At 38.5% G+C, this 24,901-nt stretch overlaps 1 protein-coding gene across 13 annotated transcripts in view; it reads left to right on the top strand.

Annotated features, from left to right (window-relative positions):
- The window catches only part of PTPRK (protein tyrosine phosphatase receptor type K), a 250,435-nt gene that overhangs the window by 153,033 nt on the left and 72,501 nt on the right, over nucleotides 1-24,901 (top strand). For all 13 annotated transcript variants that reach the window (XM_053460702.1, XM_053460704.1, XM_053460707.1 and 10 more), the window contains exons 8-11: nucleotides 18,890-19,192; nucleotides 21,070-21,179; nucleotides 21,756-21,957; nucleotides 23,605-23,710. In XM_053460702.1, coding sequence (XP_053316677.1) covers nucleotides 18,890-19,192; nucleotides 21,070-21,179; nucleotides 21,756-21,957; nucleotides 23,605-23,710 — 721 coding nt within the window. The remainder of the gene's footprint in view (nucleotides 1-18,889; nucleotides 19,193-21,069; nucleotides 21,180-21,755; nucleotides 21,958-23,604; nucleotides 23,711-24,901) is intronic.

Below are 24,901 nucleotides of genomic sequence, written 5' to 3'. Positions count from 1 at the left end.
TAATTTCATAGACTTCATGGTTTCAAGGCTGATGTACCACCTGAAGATACACTTACAGTGCATGGGCAAGATTAATAATGTGATTAGTTATGCTTGAAAAATTAAGCAAAGGCATCATGTATTTTCTTTTTAGCACACATTTAGTTTTTTGTTCCCCTTTATTAAACTGTTTAAAGAATTGTCTCTTTTAAAAGAAAAGATGCTGTTCCATCTACTCTGACGGATTTATCAGATCCTGTTGAATGTTCAAACCCTTCCCTGAAAACATAAACAAAACATGTTCATATTTTTTCTCATGGGAACTGCTAATTGTCATGTAGCACAGGTATATTTTTGCCATATTCACCTTATTCAAAAACCTTGATATCTTAATGCAAGTCTCGCATATACTGTTTTCACTAAAGGTTAAATAGTGCAGATGTAACAATCACAGGTGAAACAGACGTTTTATCACTCCTCAAATTGAATTATGTCATTTGGCATGTAGAACCATGTAGAATTATATCATTTGGAAGTATCTGTGTTTAGTCAGTATTTCCCTATACTTATGCCTTACTGAGCACGTATTTGTTCTACTGTCTTCAGTGTCCCAATTGTGACTTGATATGTTTTATTAAAAATAAATTTGAGAACATGCCAAGGAACATCATGTACAAAATGTGTAATGTTGACTTCTCCAAGGCTGGTTTATGGTATAGTTTCAAAGCACCGTGTGTTTAACGCAAAAGCAGAGACACTGTTGCATCCCAAAAGCATATTCAAAACGGTTAAAATATTGGGGAAGCACTTTACATTTATATTGTACTTTATAATAATAATAATTGTATCACTGATAAATTTATCTTGAGTATGATCATTCAGAATTTGTGCCTGGAAGGGGTGAGGTTAGGTTCCCAAATTGCTCACTTGGCATTCAACAGAAACACTGCTGGCGATTTGGCTACTTTTATTTGAAGAGAAGAAAAGAACTTTATTATTTTAAATGATGTGTAGGAAAACATTTCAGCAGCTTCTTTGTCTCTACTGCAAATAACAGATCACCCCCACCATTGTGTTTTGAGTAACGTTCACCTCTTCCTGCGAAAACTGTAATAGTGCTAGGCCACCTTCCAGCGTAATTGGCGGGCATCAACGGCTAAGGTTTACTTTCTAGCGTCATTAGCGATTCTTTTCAGTACCCTGGAAAATAAATCCAAAATAATGGAGCTGATAATAATAAAAAAAGCAGGCACATTGAGAATTAAAGAGGTAGTTTAAATCCCCAGCTTGCAAACATCTTTATTTCAACCCATGTTGGTCTTGTTTGTTAAGGGCTGCTTGCTTTTCTTTTTTCTTTTAAATGCTTTTCCTTTTTTTCTTGTGGTATTCAGGCACAGTTGCACAAGGTTAGTGCTGTATAATTATTTGCCTGAAAAAAAAATGGGTTTGACCTTTTAGGAAGAAGAAAAAGAGAAAAAAAATGTACTTGTGTGAAAAAAAATCTAATTTATTTAAATATTTTCTACACAAACTATTATACACAATGTATTTTACCTCCGGGAAAGGATTAGACAAGGATGGAACGGTTAATAGCAGAGTTTGCTGGCCGTGAATCAAATTATGGCACATTACCACCGTTAAACGCACTTGGACAGAATATCTGTGTGCACGATTTACTTTTATATGAGTCTGAAATACCATAAAGCATTTTTATTTACTTAATATGATCAGCGGCCTGTTTCTTCACTCCATCCTGGAAGAAATGTTATCAGTGACAGCTCCTGACTTTTGGCATATCTTTAAGTCTTTAATACAGCTTTATTGATCGTAGTTGAAAATATATTTATGTGCCTGTTTTCTATCGTGTAATTCATTCATTTTTACTTTCACCGAGAGGATGGTAGGAAGCAGAACAGCCTCCCAGCAGAAATAGTAGAAGGATAAGCATATGGCTATCCTGAATCAAGTAAGAGACTAATGATTAAATAGACTGAATTTGTTTGTATCTGCTGTGAAATTCTATATTGCCATTAGAATTATTGATTCATACCCACACCATGCTTGGTAAGTAGGCAGTTAAAGATACTGAGTAAAAAGGCAGGGTCTAAGATGTCCCACACGAAAACAATAATACAAAACTACAATACAAGTTAAAGATACTGGTATTGGGGTCCCCTAAAGATGGGCTCACTAAGCCCATGTCCTTTCCATTGTAGTTTGGATGGGCATCTGTAGTAAAGAAGAGGAGTGATGTCTTGGGTGGTAGTGAAGGGGGGATTAGATCTCTCGTCATCCCACTGCACCTCCAGGAACATGGACTGAAATGGGTGAGAAACACATGGCCGCCGTTTGTAGATGGAATTTATTGTACTTGCTGAAAAGTTTGTATTAGATAAATGTACAATGTTACAGCACAGAACATTCTAGAAATCAATTATGGTGTTATCCCAAGATTAAATTGATTGTTTGGAATAGCAAGCAGGACCTGAAGTGGTCACAGTAGATCATCCTGAACTGCCATCCAAAATGATGCTTCATTATTAATTTTATCGTTGTGCATAAAATAGCCATTGATCCTTGCCGCCCACCAATGATGTGTAATTAGGTATGCTAACAATGTTATGGAAGCTTGCAATCATCAATTCAGAGTCTATATGTTGTTTGTTCAACAAACTTACCCTTGTGCTCTGCTCACAAAGCCGTTTTTATTTCTGTTCTCTGGCACTGCAGAGATTTGGAAACTTGCCCAAATGATAAGCACTAGTTTGAATTGTGGAGGTTGAACGAATGCCAGACTTTGGATGATGATTGACACTGCACAAGCTGCAAGCCCTCAAGTTCCTTTTTGTACTATTTTGCCTGACATTACTTATTAGAATAAAAAAAAAAAAAAAACTATAACGAACAATGAGAATGTAATAATAATGATTTAACAATAACATTCAAATATGAGCAGGACCGTTTATGTTCATTTTTCTTATATTAATATGGTTTAAAAAAATAAGAAATGCTCATTTTGTATTGTTTTGGGTGGGTAACTATTTTGATCATGGTAAAAATGTCTTACTACAAACAGCCAGGACAGTAGTAAAGGCGATGTGAGTAGAGATAGAGACCTTTCCCTTTGACATGGTAAATATTGTTGCAGTGCATTGCTGAGTGAGATGCAGGATCAGGCATTAAACTTTTAAGCAATAATGAAAAAAATATTTTTTCTTTTTAAACATTATTTTTTATTCAAATTATCTATTCTGCCGGCGTTGATTTACTCTGTATCCCTGAACAATGATCCCAGTAATCTCCTAATGTTTTGCATATAGACCCGCATTGAGCGATGTGCATCTTGGTGAATTACCTCTCCCACGATGACGCTTGGCTACATTTTAAATACGGTATATAATACTTGCTCAACTGACTTGTTCATACTGGCACTTTTAATACATCATATTTAAAACCTATTGTTTTTATAATTTTTCTTGCATAAAAAATAAGTGCCCTGCTGTTTACTACATGGCCACTCCTGCAAAATAGTGTATTTTCAAATAATATTTGAAAATCATTTATTTTATATGGAAAATTGGTTTAAAAGAATATTTGTTGAAATTGAGGAATTGCTCCTTTCAAACCAAATTCCTGTAGCTTGAACCAGTTGAGATTGGCCATGTGAATGGCATTTAAATTACATGGCATATAACCGAATGAAATTCCCAGGTTCGTTACTAGACGGGGATGTGACAGTCTCAGTCTGTCAGGACAATTGTCTCGACATTATTGTCTGATGTCTCCCGTCAACCTCCTGAGACATAAATACTCAAAAAATACTTAATACTGTTTTTAGAAGGCTCTTTGGTTGATGTTTATGAACTTATGCCTTCTAGATGATTTTATCACAGCAAGACTTATTTTAAAGAAAGAGTACATTTTAAAAATAAAAAGTGTACTACTGACAAGTGGTATCAGCAAGTAGATACAGATACATGACATATTTGTTTTTGTACCGAAAATAATCTGTGGGTCATTGAAGAGCTATATATATCATTAAGCTCACAATTGAACATCTGAATGAAAAAAAATATGGTCTTCTGAGTTGATGCTATTCCACAATGATAATCAATGAAAACAAAGTAAATTAACGTGCACCGTTTTATTGTACTCTGTTAGATTTTGTCTCCCTTCTGTTCATATTGTAAGTCCTTGGTGAGACACACAAAAATGTCTTTAATATGTAATAAAAGCAACAACTCAAGAGTACAATTTGTGTATTGGTCTGCCTGTTCCGTAAACAAGTCAGTTTGCATTGTTGCCTGTTTGTGTATGGGGGCCGTTCTGTACCAGTTACTCTTTTATACGTTATCTGAGGGTATCTTAAGTGTTAATTCTTGCAGCCAAGTTTAAACCCTTTGGAGAATAAACATTTTCTATAATTTGCTCTGGAGAAGGTTGTTTTCATTTTTGCTATTTGGTCCTTAATTTGAGTATTTTCATCCTTTGTTCACGTATTTGTTTACCACTTTTGGCCTGACGGACAACTTGTTCTGGCTGTTGCTTCTTCTGGCTTCAACAGTACAAGAATTAGCAAATCAGTAAGACCACTTTGGGGACAGATGAGTTGCCTACCATCTGTCAGTTGTTTTCCCATCAAGCTTGAAAGCCAGAATCACTCAGCAGAATCAAAGATGAGATATCTACTCCGAAACCTCAAAATAATATACATATCAAGGCAGTCAAATCTAAATTTGGCAAAAATTGCCTATGCCACGCTTATTTAAGCTATTTAAAAGTGGTAGAAAGCTTGAGTGTCAGTCAAACATAGCTGTCTTTGTTCACTTACATGTCATTGTAATAAGTTATAATTAATACAGCTCTTTGTCGCATACCTGGGAACTCTTTGACCCAAAAAGATATAACATGGAAAGTACGCATGTATGTATAGAAATGCCTGTATGTTTATTTTCTTAAATGTTTTTTTGCACGTGTCACTCTATTGGAGAGGTAGATTCAGGTATTTGTATAAATTCTTTGGCCAGATGTCTCCCCAGCGTTTATGTGGAAATGTGCATGGTATGACTTTCATACCATTCCGTAAGATTGATTCTTTTGGGCGAAGAGGTATTGCCAAGTGAAAATCAGCAGATGTGCTGCTTGTTCAGCCTTGGCTCATTGTATAGATTTGGTGTGAGCAGAGTATCCATTGTCTTGGCTTAGCACGGTAACCTTTCTGCTGAGTGCCACATTCAAAATGGCATCTGGCCGATTAATACCGAGCTAGCTTTTCCAGTTATTTAAAGTGAGCAAGTCAACTAGTCTTTAGCTCCATGTGTTACTGGGTTTTTATAATGGAACATTTAACTCCTTCGCCAAATTAATAGATATGTGCACTAATGTTTTTGAAAATCCCACATAATGTTTGCTACTTACCTCCTTGATTATGCTTGTACCTTAGATCTTTGTCATATTGAGCATATACAACTGCTTTATGCAGTTGTAGCCTCATTCCTACCTAATTACCGTATTGGCTTGGATATAGGCCGCACCCAAATATAGGCTGCACCCTAAAAGTTTGGTGCTTTTTTTAAGAAAAAGTTTTGTAATAGATATGCTGCCACTCAGCCCCCCCGCCCCCGAGATATGCTGCCACTCTGCCCCCCCCCCACTCAGCGGAAGTGCCAGCACCGGAAGTTGTATAAGCGTATTGCGTAGATGTACCCCACCGGCCCCGCAAGACACCCAGGAGTCTGCTCTGGTAAGTCTTGGGGGCAGAGGTAAAACGCATCGGGCGGACGTTCACCGGCTGCGGCGATGCACGTCAACAACCTCCGCTGTCGGCACGTCTGCACGATGTGCTTTTATAATCTCCCTTGCCGGGACTCCCCTCGTGGGAAAGCACACCGAGCAGATGTCCGGAGCGGAGGTTGTCTACGCGCCCATCGCCGCAGCCGGTGAACGTCCGTGCGATGCGCTTAGACAATCTCCCGTGCCGGCACTGCCCCCGTGGGAAGTGCTGGCAGGGTAGGCTGTCTGAGCGTATCTGAGAGTAGGATACAGGTACCTTGCACCCCTGCGGGGGATCTGTATCCTAACCCTGCTGCCTGTCCGGCGCCCGGAACTGCAGTTTAAAGTGGGGGAAAAAGTGCGGCCTATATTCGGGCAAATATGGTAATCATGAAGTTCTCCAGACAACAGGCTGGTATTTATTCATATCGATCTAATGTATACGTTCGCTGCCATATCTGAATGGGGTTTTGAAAGAATAAGGAGGGACCTAATCAAACATAAATGCTTCAAATAGTAACCATGCCTGTCGCATAGGTTTTATTGTAATGGTGGCAAACTCAGTTTGCCCACAGAAATGTTTCCATGGGGCAAAATATTAAACCTGTCCAAAAGAAAAGTGTGAGCAAATTTTTCCTGCTGTGGACACCCATATGCTTATGAGAAAAATCTGTTGGTTCTCTAATCATATACCGTATTGGCTCGGATATAGGCCGCCCCCGTATATAGGCCGCACCCTAAAAGTTTGGTGCTTTTTTAAAGAAAAAGTTTTTTTCTTTAAAAAAGCACCAAAAAAAAAAAAAAAAACATTCTGCCACTCTGTCTCCCCCCCCCGAGATATGCTGCCACTGTCCTCCCCCCGAGATACGCTGCCACTGTCCTCCCTCCCCGAGATATGCTGCCACTGTCCTCCTCCCCCGAGATATGCAGCCACTGTCCCCCCCCGAGATATGCAGCCACTGCCCCCCCCCCCCGAGATATGCTGCCACTGTCCTCCTCCCCCGATATGCTGCCACTGTCCTCCTCCCCCCCCGAGATATGCCACTCTGCCCCCCCCCGGCTTACCGGAGCAGACTCCCGGGTGTCTTGCGGGGCCGGCGGGGGGCATCTACGCAATACGCGTATACAACCGGAAGTTGTATACGCGTATTGCGTAGATGTCCCCCGCCGGCGCCCCGCAAGACACCCGGGAGTCTGCTCCGGTAAGTCGGGGGGGCAGAGGTAAAACGCATCGTGTGGACGGTCACCGGCTGCGGCGATGCAGGTAAACAACCCGGAGGCTGTTTACCCGCATCGCCGCAGCCGGTGACCATCCAGACGATGCGCTTAGACAACCTCCCGTGCCGGCACCCCCCCCCCCCCCCCGTGGAAAGTGCTGGCAGGGGAGGCTGTCTGAGGACATCCGAGAGTAGGATGCAGGTCCCCTGCACCGCTGCGGGGGATCTGTATCCTAACCCCGCTGCCTGCCCGGCGCCCGGGACTGCATGTCCCGGGCGTCGGGCACTAGACCCCGAATATAGGCCGCACCCCCACTTTAAAGTCTTAAAGTGGGGGAAAAAAGTGCGGCCTATATTCGAGCCAATACGGTATATATAAATATATATATATATATATATATATATATATATATATATATATATATATATATTATAGTGTGTGTTCATTACAATCTTCTAATATAACTAAAGCATCAAAATAGCAAGATTATTATTTTGAGGACCATATCTTGTATAAAGAAAGAGAATGGGTTGTCTCATTTGAAGCTAGCTTGGAAAAATAAATTTTTGGCAAAATTATATATAGATATAAAAAAAAATCACTTCTAACAAAATATGTCAAAATGTGATTGAAAGGACAGAACTGCATTAAATACTGTCAAGTGCTAGGCAGGTGATGGTTTGCAGCGCATGGCATTAAGAGCTTTAAAGCTTGAAATGTATGTTACATTCTCTTGATCAAAATTGCTTGTTTTCACCCTATGGTTAAAAATCCCATTACATATAGTACTCTATAAATAAATGTATATATCGTTTGCACTGACTTCGTCATCTGGGATAATTTAAGGCTTAAGTATGCTTTTTATGAAGCAAAACACTTGGAGCACAAAGATGCCCTTAATGGTCTTTGAGAACTTACTACATGCCCTAAACTTTAAACCTCTGTACTTTCTAAGGCTGTTTGTAGTGCATTGTGCTTAAAAGCTTCTTGCTAACCTGCAGCTACCTAGCCATTGGGGTTTTTTTTGTTTGTTTGTTTGTTTGTTTTTAAGTTGAGGATTTTTGTCTAGCATACGTCATGAAGTGCCAAACCTTGTACATTCCTTCTGCACTTTCTGCAAGTAAAGAAAAGGATATCGTATGCCTATGAATAAGGCAAAGAGTTAAACCAGTTCAGCAAAGCAATTCATTAGGGTGAAATATTAAATCATTGATAGACCTAAAATCTGTATGTTTTATTTATGATATTAAAAAGGAAATCTATTCCTGCCTAAATATGTGATCCAAAAGGCACCAGCCAAAAAGCACCAGACAGAAAGGCAGCACTAATCCCTCAAATGTTGTATGATCCACTTTAGTGAATTATCCCCAATTACTACCCCAGGACCTGCACCTTTAAGTTTATTATTAGTGCTTTAGATTAGGGTAGCAACTAACTATTATTTTAATAATCGATTAGTTGGCCGATTATTTTTTCGATTTAATCAGATAAAAAAATGCAAATTTTTCTTTTATTTAAAATAATGTTATGAACAAACTGGGTCTTAAAAAAAACAAAACAGCAGAATAAAAAACTTAATTTACACTTTCATCTCTATCACAATGGCATTTCTCTATTCACCTTCTTATTTTACTGACATAATAAAAGCTACAAGAACCCAAACACAGTGTTTCTCAAACTAGGTTTTAATACAAAGTTATTAGTAAATATTCATGTTAACTATTTATTTTTTCATATTTAAAATGAACTGATTTTAAAAAACTGAGAAAAAAGCCTTGTTTATATTTTCTTTTATTTGCCAAACTGCCCCCATTTATGCACATCTGACCCCCAGCTTGCCACTCTGCCCCCAGATATGCCTTATATGCCTTATATAGGTTGTTTTCTTTGCCATTTTTGCTATTTGGTCCTTAATTTGAGTATTTTCATCCTTTGTTCACGCCACTGTGCCCCCGATATGCCACTGTGCCCCCGATATGCTGTATACTCCTTATATGCCAGTGAGATGCAACTGAGCCCCCTGATATACCTTATACCCCCAGATATTGACAACTATTTTCATTATCGATTAACGATTTTCTCGATTAGTTGTTGCAGCCCTACTTTAGATATCACTTAATATAAAAACCAGTGTAATTTCACTTTGCAATGCTATAGATGGCGATTCTGGTGATAGTGTGCATTTAGGGCAATCTGCCACCTAGGGAGGTCTCCCATCCTGAGTAGTTAGTCCTATTGCTTCCCACTCATGATAACCAAAACCAGATACTAGATAATTACACAAGTGCTTTATAGATTTCATTGGTCCTTATTGAACCATTGGGTATGACAATCTCTATGCTGCTTTAAAGAACATTCTTCCACCCTTAAAAAGTTATTCAACGTTCTTTATTTTTTTGTTTAAATCATGGTCACAATCATAATGCGTTTTAAAATACTCTCAATATTTCTACCCTATTATCGCCTTCTAAAAAAAAAAAATCTCCTATCATATAGAAATATAGATATAAGATGTCAAAAAGCCATGCAATGTAAAACAAACTGCTCTCAAACAGGCATTAAAGAAAACACCAGATAATTTAATACATCATCATTTGAGGCGCAAGGGGTGCTCGACTTGTATATGCCTTGTAATAAGTTAGTATAAGGGTCTTTTAATACTATATAAGTGTAATACAAACAAGACATGTTTCGTCATGGCCATAGGTTAATAATGCGTTTAAGCAATAAACACGATTGAATAGCTTTTTTTTTCACCTCTGCATCTTTCCTCCGCCTGGCTTCTTTTAAAATATTTCTGAGATTAAAGTGAAAAATTGAGATAAAATGCACATTGGAATACTTGGGGTTCATTTTTTATCCCCGTGTCAATGTTCTAATTTTCCAAATTGATTCCAATAATGAATCCCTCTCACTGTGCCTGTTTTAATTTCGGTCGGAGTCGGATGCTTTTTGCAGCACGGTAACACGCACTGACACTTTGCCTCCATTAGCTTGTGTATATCTTGATGCTTGCTGACATTACTGATTCATGTTTCATTGCCGTGGATTGGGGGGCATAAACTGTGGCCCAGAAGGACTTTAAAGAGGTCATACCTTCTAATCACACTGGCATTTCTCCTCCGAACAACCATATATCTGCTTTTAATTTAAACCCTGAAAAATGGACTGAGATTTCTGCAGCCAAGCTGCTGCGATCGATGGAATTTATTATCGCGGGACGTCTAATCTGTAAAAGCTTAATACTAAGCTTCCCAGATATTGATTACGCATGAAGGATGCACAAACAGTTAATCATTCACAGAGGCGATAGGAAAAACATTGTATCGAAAGCCAATGGACAGGTAATTGTCAGTGGGCATTCATTATTATGTCTCTCCCCCCCCCACCAACTCAGGCAGGGGCTTATGTTATTATATAGCCTGTCCAGATAATCCATCCAAAAATGTATTGTGAGCCTAGAATCAAGCATTTAAGTTTGTAGCCAGGGAACGGAAAAAGTCTGAGGAGTTTTTTAAAGAAATGATCTGATCAATTTCCCTTAAAAATATTTATATATTTTTTATATGTTTTAGGAGGAGTTCAGCAGCTTTACAGTTGCTTTATATACCTGTTTAACATAGTGTTAGCTGGATAACAGTGGACACCTATTGGTTTTAACCTATAAATACAGTTGCAAAAGAACATCATAACCTTTTTGGTTCATGTCTTCTCCTCATTTTATTACTTGTAGTTGTGTTTTCAGGGAGCACAGGATTTGTGTCTTAAGGTTCACCAGCCCCGATGCATTAGTGACACGGGGAGCCAGCTATGACATCATTACCTAGATACTCTCTACCTGGGGCCTATTTAAATTGAGCAACACAAGTGATAGCTTGCGAGCACGGCTCTCTCCACTTAATGTATCGTTTTGTCTGTCCTGTCTTGTCATACCCCTTGGATATTTGTATTGTAAGAAGAGCTACATAAATTGTTGTCACTATATAAATAAAAGATAATAATAAAGAGCTCTCTACTGTCACGATGCACCGATAGTTATGCTGTAAATCTTTCCAACGAGTTAATTTTGACACATGGCTGTTTCTCTGGAAATAAATACTGTTAAAACTATTCAGTTATTATTGGTTTGTATACAGCCATCATATTCCACTGCTCTGTACAAAGGATGAACAGGAACTAAGGAGTTGTGCGTTACAGAAACAAAGTGTAAGCAGGATGCTGCTCAAACGAGCTTACAATCTAGAACCCGTGTCTAACATGCACAACTAACATCATATTCATTCAGTTCTTCATTGGAAAAAATGTTTAAAGGAAATACCATATCCCACTGTTTACATTGGGGAAACAGGAAGTCTGACCCTCAACCGGGAATGGAAAAGGCATGCGATTGGTATCTCGTCATGATCCCTTACGGAACTTTATATATGTAAACATACATATGTATATATGTATACTTGTAACAACAATAATAATCATTGTAAAGCTGTACAGTGTGATAATACTGTGCCTAAACCATTCTTGCCGCTTGAAAGTTTTATATATATATATGTATATATATATAATTTGTTCTTAGATATAGCCATTAAATAATTAGGCCTTAATATAAAGCAAAACTTTGTTCTTATTGTCCAACCGGTGCCGTTCCAGCTGTTTTTTGCTTGTACAGTGAGTGATGACATTTCATTACAAAGGTCTTTGCAAATGTGCTTTTACTTTGAGCATTGTAAATGGCTCGTCCAATCACCTCTAAAATCATTTAATACCAACCTTGTGGCCATTTTTAGCTGAATTCCTGAATTTTTGTTTTGGAAAAGCAAACAAAATTATTCCCTTGTTAGCAACAGAACAGTATCAGCCTCCAGAAACAACATGGATTAAATACAATCTCCTGTCCCGGCTAACAGAATTGTGACTTTAATAAAATTATACACTAAAACTTTTGCACAAGTTACAAAGTGAAACATCTTCTGATAGAGCAAAGCAGATCTATACAGTTGTCGCTTTATAGAAATGGTATTAATGCAATGTTTGTATCTGCACATCTCACATGTTCTATAAGAGTTTCATGTGAGCAATATTTTTATGGCTGCATTATTTCTGCTATGTAGGATAGTGTATTTTTAATTGTTTTTCTAATAGTACTAACTTTTTATTGGATGTTTTTATGATGAAGTACATGTAGAAATTATTTTCTTTAATCTTTCTAAACTGTCATTGTATGGACCTCCAGAGAAAATTAACTTTAAAAAAAAAAAAAAAAAATTAAGAACCACTGATCTAGAACTTTCATTCTTGATCTAGAAAGCTGCTTCTCAAAGCAGTGACGAAAGATCCTTGTTGCTTCTAAACCCAAGACAGTTGGTAGTCTTTGAAGACTGGTTTGAAAGGTACTGGCTTCCATCACATTGTTTTCTTCCACGAGTTAAAACCACTAATTGTGCATGAAACGGTATCCTTATCTCAATGAAAGCAGGTTGCTTTTGGGGAGGTTATTTACCCTTATTCTTATGAAGGTTCTCAGGGCACTGACCAGTGATACAAAAAACTCTGGACCGATCCGGAACATAGAAACATCTAGTTGCCTTACATAAAGGCCTGTCTTTGTCTCAACTTATGACATTGTGTACACTGCAGTCTCTTTTATCAGGGTACCCACTTTAGGTTATCATTTCATCAACGATCAACGGACTGATGTGAGTTTTGTTATTGTCCTGACACAGTCATCTTATTGATAATATGCTTGGAGTGTAATCTTTCCATAGGGATGTGTACAGAAGAACTAAAGTAACCCAGAGGAAAAACAATGTTTTTGGATTGACAATAATGTGAACTCCAAGTAGCTGACTCACTGTCCAGGCACGATCCAGAGACAATTTGGAGACACTTTCACAAAAGCTTATTTCAAATCATAAAGCTGGCTGTACCATTAGCTGCTGAACACGTATAAAGCTTTATATTCTGACTCCCGGAGATAATATACTTGTCGTTGGCCTTCGGCAGATTTTTTTTTCCAGATGAACTCATCATTAGTTTTAAGTGTTTTAGTTTTTTTTTAAAAAGTTGCAATTAATTATAAAAGACATCAACCAACCGTAGTTCCACACCTGAGATGCCATGCAATTTAAAGTGCTAGACTTGTTTTACTGTTCCCTCCATGCAAAAGTAAAATCAATCTAATTCTCTTAATAAGAGGCCTTTCTTCTTTAGTGCTTAACGCTCTATCCATCCCTTTAATACTTGTCTGTGTGTTCTTGGTCTTCTAGGCAATCGGACACCTTTTACTAAGAGAATTGTTCACTTGGGTAGAATGACGGCGGCACAACAAAATTAAAGGCTCTTGAACTTTTAAGTGTTCTGCCACCACAGCCAAGATCACATCAAATCTGGTCTTAGCCTTGCTTTCTCCCAGGTTTAAAGTGCATGCCCTGGCTTAGGAGATAATACCAGCTTACTTTTTGTAAGACTTGTTGTATAATGCTACCCTATATTACATAAGCATTAAGATCTAAAACTGGTAATTTGTCACAAATTAACACTATTTTCATTGTTGCCTTTTTCTGCCTCGCCTTGACAATGTTTTAATTGATAATTATACAGATACTACAGTTTGACATCTAAAGTCTTTTCTACAAGCTTCCTACAACATGCTTATAAGTGCAGTTCAGGACCGATAGTGTTAACCTTGGGATATGGCCTTCATGCAATGTGTTGTGGCTTCCAGTTTTATGCTGACAAGTCCTTTTCCCCAAGGGGGTCAAGGAACCGCTGCGCTCATCTTCACAGATGTTTAAATTAAACCTGTGCATTGCAATCTCGCTCTTACGGCTTCTTTTGAGAGACAGCCCCGAAACAGACTGTCGTTCTGCCGAGTCTACCGTTGAACGTACATCTTTGGAAAATAGCTTTGCGAAAGCTTTTGGGGCAGCACTTCCGAAGAATTGTGTTCTTTTTCTGCACCCCAAATATCTGGGAATTTGATTGTTGCTTGAATACTGATTTAGGCCCACACGGAATTATCTATCGTCTAAAACATACATATACATGCATAGCAAGGCACAGGCTATGTCATTTTTTACTTCTTGCATGTTTTCCCCTCACTTGCATTTAGTTCTTTATTTCTAGTTAGATCTTGTCATAGCGAGATGGAAACATGCTCTGGCCCACTCATCTGATATACTCGTGATTTTATATATATAAAAGATGATTTAATCATTAATGTTGTAGATCCAGGATTAAACGTTGAGTGATAGATATTATTGCCAGTAACTCCCTTCCAGCTAGGTCCTGTAGTTTTCACTTGGAAAAAATGTTTGGGATAGCACTTGATTGACAATTCTAGCATCAGTACAAAATTAGATCAAGTATTATGAATGCTTGTGACAAATGCAACACGTGTAGCAGGGGAATGAACTACAAGATACAATTCCACTTTTATCATATCTTCTGACCTCTTACTCCTCCAGCTAGCTTAACTCTTTCTATGTTAACTCTTCGAAAATGATGTATTAATAGAGGGTATTACTGTTAAAACAAAGTTGATAAATAATAAATTAGGTTTTCTTGTATGTTTCAGTGTTAACATTTAGGCATATTATAAGGTTGTGTAGTTTGAGCACTTTGTATCCCTCTGTAAATGAGAACTGTCTGACTGCACATTATGCTTAATGCCTCTCTGATCTCAGGTCTGATTGCGTGAACCAGACATTAACTGCTGAAGCCTGCTGTGGGAGCCAGATGTTCTTTTCACAAATCATTGAAAACATTACTCTGCTTTGAGGAAAGGTCATCAGGTTAACATTTACAAAACTTATCTTTGTCTGAGAAAAATCAATAATTTTCTTTAAACTGAAAGTCAACATAAATCCCCTGAGTGCCAGAAGAGTAGTTGGCATGTTGTGGTGTTATTTCATGAGCAAAGCTATGGACTTGTGGACTTGGCATTGGATCAAAGATGCCCTCCTTTATGTATTTCTGTAGACCTTTTTTTTTGATGGGCTTGAGTACCGAAGCTCTATTGAAAACTTCAGAAAACCAAAAGGCCATTTTAGCTTGTAGTAGTCTGGATTAGACATTTAAGATACCGCTTCTCCTTCAAGCCACTAGTTCTTATGTCCAGAATCTAATTTATCTGAGATTCTTATGTCCCTCCTAACTGAAAACACTTTCTCCTGTTTAAAGATGTAACGCACTTTTAGCGTATATATAAATCGTGTTAATATATTAGAATAGAAATATTCTAGAATGAAAATCTTTTTAATCATGTCATCTCATGACAGTATCAGATCTCAGTTGGTATAAAGTTGCACGGCTTTAACATTTTTATTACATGTTCGTTCGCAAACCTAGGGGGACTGTGTGTATAAATGCTAGAATTCGTGAATAAATCTTCTATTATTTTAATGCTTTATAAAATAATCATGTCAGTGGGTTATAAACTTGATATAATGAGCCATGCTTTAGTGCAATAATTGGTTGAGAGCCACAAGATAAAATTAGTCCTTCAGATATAATATTCCTGCTTTCCACGTAAGTGAAGCTTTTGAAACTTTAGAAGCGTTTTTTTTGTCTTCATTTTTAATCAATGCCATGTTTTAATTGATTAGACATACATAAGGTAGTTTTATGCAGTTTAGGAAATAATTGCTTTGTTAGATAATATATATTTTTTATGTACACACTGTCAAGTGGTTAAAACTTCAACTACCTTCTGGGTCAAGGGGAACAGAATTCCATTGTGTAATAATTTAATTATGTAAGATTGGCAAAGTTGTTCTTGCATGAGGGATGTCTCCCACTGGGGTTGCTGAGCGATTGATGGCCGCCTCAGGAGTATATCTTGTTCTGCCTGTGTTTTCCAGCTCAGTGAAAATTCTTTGCTTCAAACTGGTTGATGATTTTGTGCCAAAGCTATCATGATGTCTAAGAGGGAATTAAGCTAATTCTTGCTTTGTCTGTATGTGCTAAGTGGAGTAAGAAAGGAGTCAGTCTTCACCAGCATTGCAACCTTACCTGAATTAGATGTTGTTATTATTATTATTATTATTATAATTATTTATTGTTTTATATAGTGCCATCAACAGGTGAGGAGGGCCCTGCTCAAAAGAGGTTACCATCTAGAGATATGCAAGATGGGTACATAACTTGGAAATCTCTGGTTTCGACCTGGAATCTCTGGGTGAAGTTCAGCTTTCCAGGCTCTTTGGGCAGAGCAACGAGATTCAGCCATGCCCACTGTCTACCTGTGTGTGCTACCTTTTCACCACCTGCTTTCCTCTGCCCAGTTCCCTCCCACTAAAGGCTGTCTGGAGCAAGCACTGCTTCTTCATGAATCCACTAAAGGAGTAGTATTCTACTACCTGAGAAGTTCCCTGAAATGTAATTTTTGACTCAAAAAGTGTAGGAACATTGTCGACCCCATTAAGGAGCAGGAACAGCTTGGCTAGCCCTGTATAATCAGAGATTTCTTCACAATAACTACAGTGGTAATCTGTAATGTGCTAAGTATTGTGGACAGCTCATATAGAAAGTTCCTGGGTATGTTTATCACACAACTAGTTAAGTGCAATTAAACTCTGCATAGTCTCTACAACTGCCACTTTAATGTAGCAGTTAAGTTAAATTATTTCATTGGGTTACATCTGAAGGTATAGATGAACCAGGGGATATTGGTGTTTTGGCTTCTGTATCTGCCAATTTCCTTAGTGTATAGTTGAGACAGCTATGTAGCCTTGTCTTACATGTTTGTCTGCTGTAAACCGTATTAAAAGGGAACATTAACTAGCATTTTGGCTCTTCAGCTGCAGGGGCTGAAGATGAATGAGGATGGTGTTACATATTTAAGGGATACCTTGTCCGAGATGCAGCTGTAAGGGTTTGGTCTTCACCTTCAACGAAAACAAAGAAGCAGACACTAGGAGCTATAGCTTGTAAAACCACATAAATATCACTTAAAATGCAGGATTGCACTATTTTAGGGCTGCAACTAACGATTATTTTAATAATCGATTAGTTGGCCGATTATTTTTTCGATTAATCGATTAATCGGATAAAAAAAATGAATGTAAATTTTTCATTTATTTAAAATAATTTACTAAACAAATGATGTTAAATACAAACAGCAGAATAAAAAAACTTTGATAATAAATTTCTTGTCTTTATTTCCCAACCAGCCCCCCAATATATGCACATTTGAGCCCAGGCTTGCTACGCTGCCTCCCAGACATGCCATGCTGCCCCCCCACATATGCCACGCTGCCTACCACAGCACTCCACGCTGCCTCCCACATATACCACGCCACGCTGCCTCCCACATCTGCCACTCCACTCTACCCCCCACATGCCACTGTGCCTGATACGCCTTATACCCCCTGAAACACCACTCCATCCTCCCCAGACATGCCACCCTGCCCTCCCCACATATGCCACGCCATGCTGCCTCCCACATCTGCCACTCCACAATGCCTCCCACATATGCCACGCTGCCTCCCACATCTGCCACTCCACGCTGCCTCCCACATATGCCACTGTGCCTGATACGCCTTATATCCCCTGATACCCCACTCAATCCTCCCCAGACATGCCACCCTGTCTCCCAGACATGCCACTTCTCTACCCCCAGATATGCCACTCTACCCCCAGATATGCCTTATACACCCTGATACACCACTCCGTCCTCCCCAGACATGCCACACTGCCTCCCAACATATGCCTTATATACTGTATATGCCTTATACCCCCAGATATGTCACTTCACTGCCCCCAGGATTTAGATTCCCCTAAATTAACCCTAAACTCCCCATTAACCATAACTGCCCCTAAATTAACCCTTAACACCCCCTTAACCACAGCATCCCCTAAATTAACCCTAAAGACCCCATCAACCACAGCATCCCCTAAATTAACCCTAAACACACCATTAACCACAACTGCCTCAAATTAACCCCAAACACCCCATAAACCACAGCTGCTCCTAAATTAACCCTAAACACCCTATTAACATAACTGCCCCTAAATTAACCCTAAACACCCAATTAACCATAACTGCCCCTAAATTAACCCTAAACACCCCACTAACCATAACTGCCCCTAAATTAACCCCCACCTCCCCTAACTTTCAGTAGCCCAAATATATATATATATATTACATACATATATACACATACACATTATATATATATATATATATATACACAGATACCCATTATATATATATATATATATAATGAGTGTCACAGCCATGTGGTTCTGGCCTGGAGAAGGAAGGGGCGGGGCCAGTTGTCACAGTGATTACAGGGAGGGGGAGTAAGTAGGAGCTGCTGCTGTGAGACTTTGAGTCAGACTAAACGGATTATATAATGAGGGGGATTTTTCAGAGCGTTTGCTCTGAAAAAACCCTCATTTTATAATCGATAATAATCGATTCAACTAATCGATAATGAAATTCGTTGCCAACGAATTTCATTATCGATTATTATCGATTTTATCGATTAGTTGTTGCAGCCCTACACTATTTGTGTGGCTATGCATGGTCATGGGTGTATCCCTCAAAGTTCTCAGAGAGCACTGTTTATGATTAGGGAGTGGGGTTAGAGGCATAGCATAGTATTTTGAAGAATACTTATTTAGATACTGTATGAATGTACCACACTATTCTACAGCCCCAAAGGTCACGGTAATATTTTTTATCGAAACAGCAGAAAAAGTAATTCTACCTCTAAAAGGTCATAGAGAAGCTCTGATCCTCCAGTGATGCCTGAAACCACAAATTCAATAACAAGCACTCATCCTCGACCATGTTTATAAGAGCCATGAGACCCAAAGACGCCATGTGCAGTTCATTATTAGCTGTATTTGATGTTGGCATATACTCATATTGTGTAGGCCCTTGTTAATGTTTACTCTTTTGTGTTATACATTGTAGAGCCCATGAGGACCCCAAAAACCCTGAAGATTGCTGAAATTCAGTCCAGACGCATTGCTGTGGATTGGGAATCTTTGGGCTACAATATCACACGTTGTCATACCTTCAATGTGACCATTTGTTATCACTACTATAGAGGTCATGGAATGAATAAAGCAGACTGCCTCGACATGGACCCCAAGGCGCCACAGCATGTGGTGGACAACCTCCCGCCATACACCAATGTCAGCTTGAAGATGATATTAACCAACCCCGAGGGCAGGAAGGAGAGTGAAGAGACTATTATCCAGACAGATGAAGACGGTTAGTGTACATTGCATTTATAATAAACCCAATTTTTATATCATTGTTTATCTTCTATGAAGCCAGGATTAACCCTCTATAGAAGTGTTTTCACAAGGTTTGCCGAATCTTTTGTCTGTTTCACCCCTTCAGAAACATTCACCTTTGGAAAATGATTTCTCTTTGGCGGGCATTATCTGTCTTGCTTCATTGATTTAAAGCTAAAAGAACCAATTCCAGGTTGTATATAAAATGCCTGTTTTACTTTGCTCAGATCGAGTTGTGAATGTATTTGGTCCAGTACCAGGAAGCAATTATGCACAGGTTTCTCCTTGTACCGCTTCTGTTAAAGGGACAGTAAAGGCAAAATGTTTGCTTCACCCGTCCCTGTGCTGCGCACACATACTTCAGTCAGGCTATACGGTCACTCACACACATGTTAGACGTTAAACAAAAACCATCCTGCTAGCAGGGTCAGGGTCCAAGTTCCTGAGACAATGGGGGGGAAGGTGTTTAGGCATGAAGCATAGATTTTCGTATGGAAACGCATTACTCTAGCGGGTCCTAAACATGTTAAAAAAAAAAAAAAAGGCTATTTTTTTAATTACCGTTTTAAATACATTATTATATCATTATACATGACATAAATAACAAAAATAAGGTGAATATTCCAAATGAATTACATCATACAACATATATATATATATATATATATATATATATATATTTGAGTTATAAATTGAGATTTTGTCATGCTTGGCCCTAGAGCATTATGGGAATGCCCAATCATTACAGCCTGCCTGTGGCGGCATCAGGCAATGCAGTTAATGGCACGCAGGGCCTGTCAATGTGCATCGGCCTTTGCTCTGCCACACACGCTTGTCAGGAAGTGTAAGAAAGACTAGGGGATGCTTAACGCACCCTGGACCCAAGCTGATGGCTGAACTGTCTGGAGGTAGAGGCTTGTCAGAGGTGTCATCTCGGCATCTAGAAATACTTTTTTTATCTGTCCTGGTAACCTTAACACTCATGCAGAAATACTGAAAAATGAATAGTTGCTTTTTAATCCTTTTAATAAAATCAATATAATAATGTATAATTTCCGTGTGCACTAAAAGTGAAATTACTAAGCTTTTGTGTAAAATACTAATTTTGGAAATGTATGTTATCCTGATGTATTAGGCTTCTTTTTTTTTTTAAGTAATGTAATTCCCAGTTGTATTATATAGGCCTGAGACACAATGAAATTCATCTAATTTCATTGAATACCTTGTTACGTGCATGTTAAATGTAACTAAAGGCTATACACCTATTAGTTAAGGCCATGGTAGTTAGGGTGTCATTTTAGTGAAAGATCCTGACTTGACCTTGTGTTGATATTTTTCCAACCGGCTGCTCTGTTTGTCAAACACAGATGTCAATGGGTCTGTGTCTAGCACATCTTGCCTTATAAACATGTGGATTATCAGCATATACGTTCCATACAATGTATTGTTTGTACTAGAAATACAAGTCATCCACAGACAAGATGTTCCTCGAGAGGAGCAGTGTACTACTTCGACCTCTTGATGTCCCTTTCTGCCATATTATACTGGCATTCCCCCTACTTCCACATTCACTCTTCCAACTAGATCAGCAGTTATGTCATTAAGTTATCTGCATCAAAAATGTACATATTAGTGCAAATGTAAAGAATCTCATGTCATTAGTGTACATGACACATGAAGTGCTTTATCCTTTTAGGTACCTTTTTTCTTTAAAACAATACTTGGCAAAGGTTTCTTTAATGTAACCTTGTTCCAAATAGTCATAAAAACTCACAATCGTTAGGCAAAATTCTAAATGACATTTTGAGAGGTGCCGTCTGTTTACTCATCTCAATTTTGGTTTTCTTGCAGTTCCTGGACTGGTCCCATTTAGCTCACTGAAGGGCACGCCGTTTGAAGACAAGATCTTTCTGAACTGGAAGGAGCCTACAGAGCCAAATGGCATTATCACTCAATATGAGGTACTGCAGCACACATCTGGTGGGATGTCTTTGTTAAAATAATAGCTCTAATTAATCATGTCAGGATATACAGATTGTGTCTTGAAAGTTCCTGGAATCTTAAGGTTATTGAACCTCCGTGAAGGGCACTGTAGTGATAGAGCATTGAAACCTGAGAACAGGTGTACGAACCTTCTGCGTTACACTGCTTTTTAATTCAGTAAAAAAAAAAAAAACATTGTAAGTGGAATTTCTTCATTGGGGTTGCAACATTTTTTCTTTAGCTAATGTTCTATGGCGCTTGCCTTTTGTAAAATATGTACTTTAGTTTTGCAGGCTGGCAAATATTTACTAAAGGCTGGTCCACCAGATAAATAATGAACATGGCTGTGAACCGTAGCTAGTTTAACAATAAAAGGCTTCGAGTTAAGTCTGCTTGTTTTTAAAGGCTTCAATGTTATGGCAGTTCTTGCCCTAATCCAAGCCCTGCAGTAGGCTAACATTCCTTCATGTGGATGTTACATATGCTGTGATATTTGATGTTATAAATCCTTATTTTAGGTCGGTATCATTGATGTTTTTTTTTTTCTTTTTCAGGTAAAATACAACAGCATCCGCTCTTTCGATCCAGCAGTACCTGTGGCTGGACCTCCTCAGACTGTCACGAAACTTTGGAACAGCACCCACCACGTGTTCTCGCAGCTCCACCCTGGGACAACTTACCAGTTTCTTATTAGAGCTAGTACCGTGAAAGGGTTTGGGCCAGCAACTGCAATTAATGTAACTACTAATATATCAGGTAACTACTCACGTAAAATCAATGCAATAAATACAGAAATAGGCCATCTGATTAGCCAAGATGGCTAATGGCACAGGGGCATATTGAGCACAGGTCCATAGGTGTTTGGCCAGTATGTCCAGTTGTCAATACACCATTCCCAGTCCTGCTGAATGACCCAACCTTTTCCCAGAAATATTTTTTTAATCCAGTAAAAGTTTGGCTGGTATATTTTTTTTTTTTTTTTTTTTGCTGGGAACACCTAATGTTATTGTATTCATTTTAATTCAGGTAAACCTTGGTTAAGGAGAAAGAGTTATTAAAAAATAAACAATCCTTGTGACTACAAATAGGTTAAAAGTGCAAATTGTATGTGGTTTCAATAAAAATGTGCAATGAAATTAAAAAAACCAGAACCATTTTAATTTGTGGTTGGGCAGAAGTGGTGTTTAATTTAATTACATTGCAGTTATGCGTGTGTGTGCATAGCTGAAGATGAAATTAAAACAATGCCTACAGCAAGACTTTTTCTTAGACTTTGTCTGCCCAAAATCTTTAGTCGAAATTGTCACCACATGCGCTTAGGAGAGCACAATTTTCTGTATTGTATGATTCTGCCAATTACAGCAAATGACTGGGAAAGTGTAATCCTTGTAGGAGACTGGCGGTCACGCTTAGATGGTATCTGACCTATTTGTCAAATATGTTCAGTCTGCTGGTATAAGGGTTTATATATTTGTGTGTTTGCTAAAGCACTTCACTGGAAAAACATTTGTATCATATTCACTCTTGAGGTTCAATCAGTAGATTTTTTTTAAGCAATTGCTCCTCGCTATTGCTTTTGGTGTAAGCCCAAATTACCAAATGCTTCTCAAAAAGGAAGGGGAAGATTGACAATGGGTTTAGGGTAATTGCCCCATGAGCTGACCTGATTTACACCCTTTTTTGTTGTACTTACAATTTGACACGTAACCATGAGAGCAACAGGAATTTAAGCCAGCATTTAAATACTGTCCAGGATCCTTTTAGTTCTCTTTTTTTCTTTTTTTTTATTGACTTTCAAATTTAAGAAGATCCCACACCACAGCCTTCTTTGGTACTTGACCTTATCACTGCTCTACATGACTATTGTCTGTCCTTAATTGAAGATGAGTGGCCATAGCTGTCAGATGTTTTAGTTTTCTCTGTGTAGGGAGGTCAAATAAAGCTGTAGAAAGCAAAGATTTGAAACATTGTGGAGAACACCACAAGAACGTGAAAGTAAGTGTAGTGTCAAATGCGTAATATGTGAAGGAATGTGTCGGTACACACGTGGATACTGTAGGTAACCCTGTTGATTGAGGGCCATAAATATCACTTTTTAGGGATCCTGAGCACTGTCCAACACTGCACAAATCCAACACTCCAAAACAAAATCATAAAGGAAAATTCTAGCTCTCAATTGGAGCCCTCCACTTAGGTGGTTGAGTCTGACAAGCCTAAACACCCACTAACTATAAATCCAGGCAAGCTTACTTTACTCTGTAGCAATACTGTAAGATACTACCTACCATGTTTTTCAAAATTTTTGTTAAATTGAAAAAAAGTATCTATACCGTCACATTAATCTTTTCACTATGATAAAGTGGATGTGCTGTTCAATAGTTTTTTATTTTTTGCCTCCCTTAGCACCCACATTACCAGACTATGAAGGTGTGGATGCATCTCTCAATGAAACAGCTACCACCATCACTGTCCTGCTGAGACCTGCACAGGCCAAAGGTGCTCCTATCAGGTATGTAACATAAGAAATATGCCTATATGACCCATAGTTACCAGCTGGTAGTCAGAGAATGTACAGTAAGCTTCTTGATGCTGTTTTAGAAGGTTCCTCTGCTTAACATGCGTTTTGAGTCATTAACTGTCAGAATAAGTTAAGTAAAACTCTCTCCTTGCTGGGATGCATACACCTGAAAACGCAGTGTTAATCAGGGTGTATAGCATGGAACCTGAAATGTTGGCATTTTAGAGGGATCTATATACTAAATAAGCAGTTGGTGTAAGATAATTTAGTGAGATGAAATGTTTTAAGTTTGAAGGTTCTCCGACAAAGGTAAAAATATAGTTTTATTAGTGAAACTGTCTCTATAGTGTCGACTGTGCAGGGCTAACATAGTCCATCTTGCATGAGAAACTCACTAGAGTTTGGCCTCTATAATGTTATATCAGTGAGTTGAAATCTTATTTTGGCTACAGCCCATGGCTTAGTGAAAAATGAGCCACATGTTGAAACTGTAAAGTATGGAAACAAAATTTGATTTCATTAGCTAGGGGCAATAAATGGCACTTCAAACAATCTTAAGCACAGTCCTCTAGGCCAATAAGGATCAGAAACAGTAATTTGAGTCAAGTATGTGTACTTAGATGTCAGAACCCCGCCAAAACAAAATCCTCAAAATAAAAACCTAGCTCCCATTGGATCTTTAGGCATATACTCTCCTGGCCCAAAGTAACCAGCCTAAATACTAACTTTGGCCACTATGCCAGATCGAACTAAACTGGGCTCTGGAAAATCTTCAATGGTTTAATGTTACTCTTGAGACAGAGAGCTTCTTTCAGAGACTCTCCTGGGAGCACAGAAGAACGTCTCCCATCAACAGTCACCCTGATTGTTAGGCTTCAGTGAATTTAAATGTCAGTGGCCTGTACCTGTTGCAGGCTTCATGAAAATCCAGGGCTGGATTATGCAAACCCAGCTTCTACTTCCAATCTGTTGTAAATCTGGAGTTTGATTCTTTATCCCAGGGACCCATATACATGATTTGCTCATTACCCATGCACAAAATCCACACAAAACATCTTCTTCGGCTGTTCAATGTCACAATTACCTTTACTTTTATAGCGCCAGCATATTCCCTAGTGCTTCTTACAATCGGTGGACAGTGAAAACTGGACAATAAGATTAACACATGCCAATGTCGGTCTT

The sequence above is a fragment of the Spea bombifrons genome, chromosome 3 (genome assembly GCF_027358695.1).
Source record: "Spea bombifrons isolate aSpeBom1 chromosome 3, aSpeBom1.2.pri, whole genome shotgun sequence".
NCBI classification, from domain to species: domain Eukaryota; kingdom Metazoa; phylum Chordata; class Amphibia; order Anura; family Pelobatidae; genus Spea; species Spea bombifrons.
Note: the sequence above shows the minus strand (reverse complement) of the source record. Positions and strands in the feature narration are given on the sequence as shown.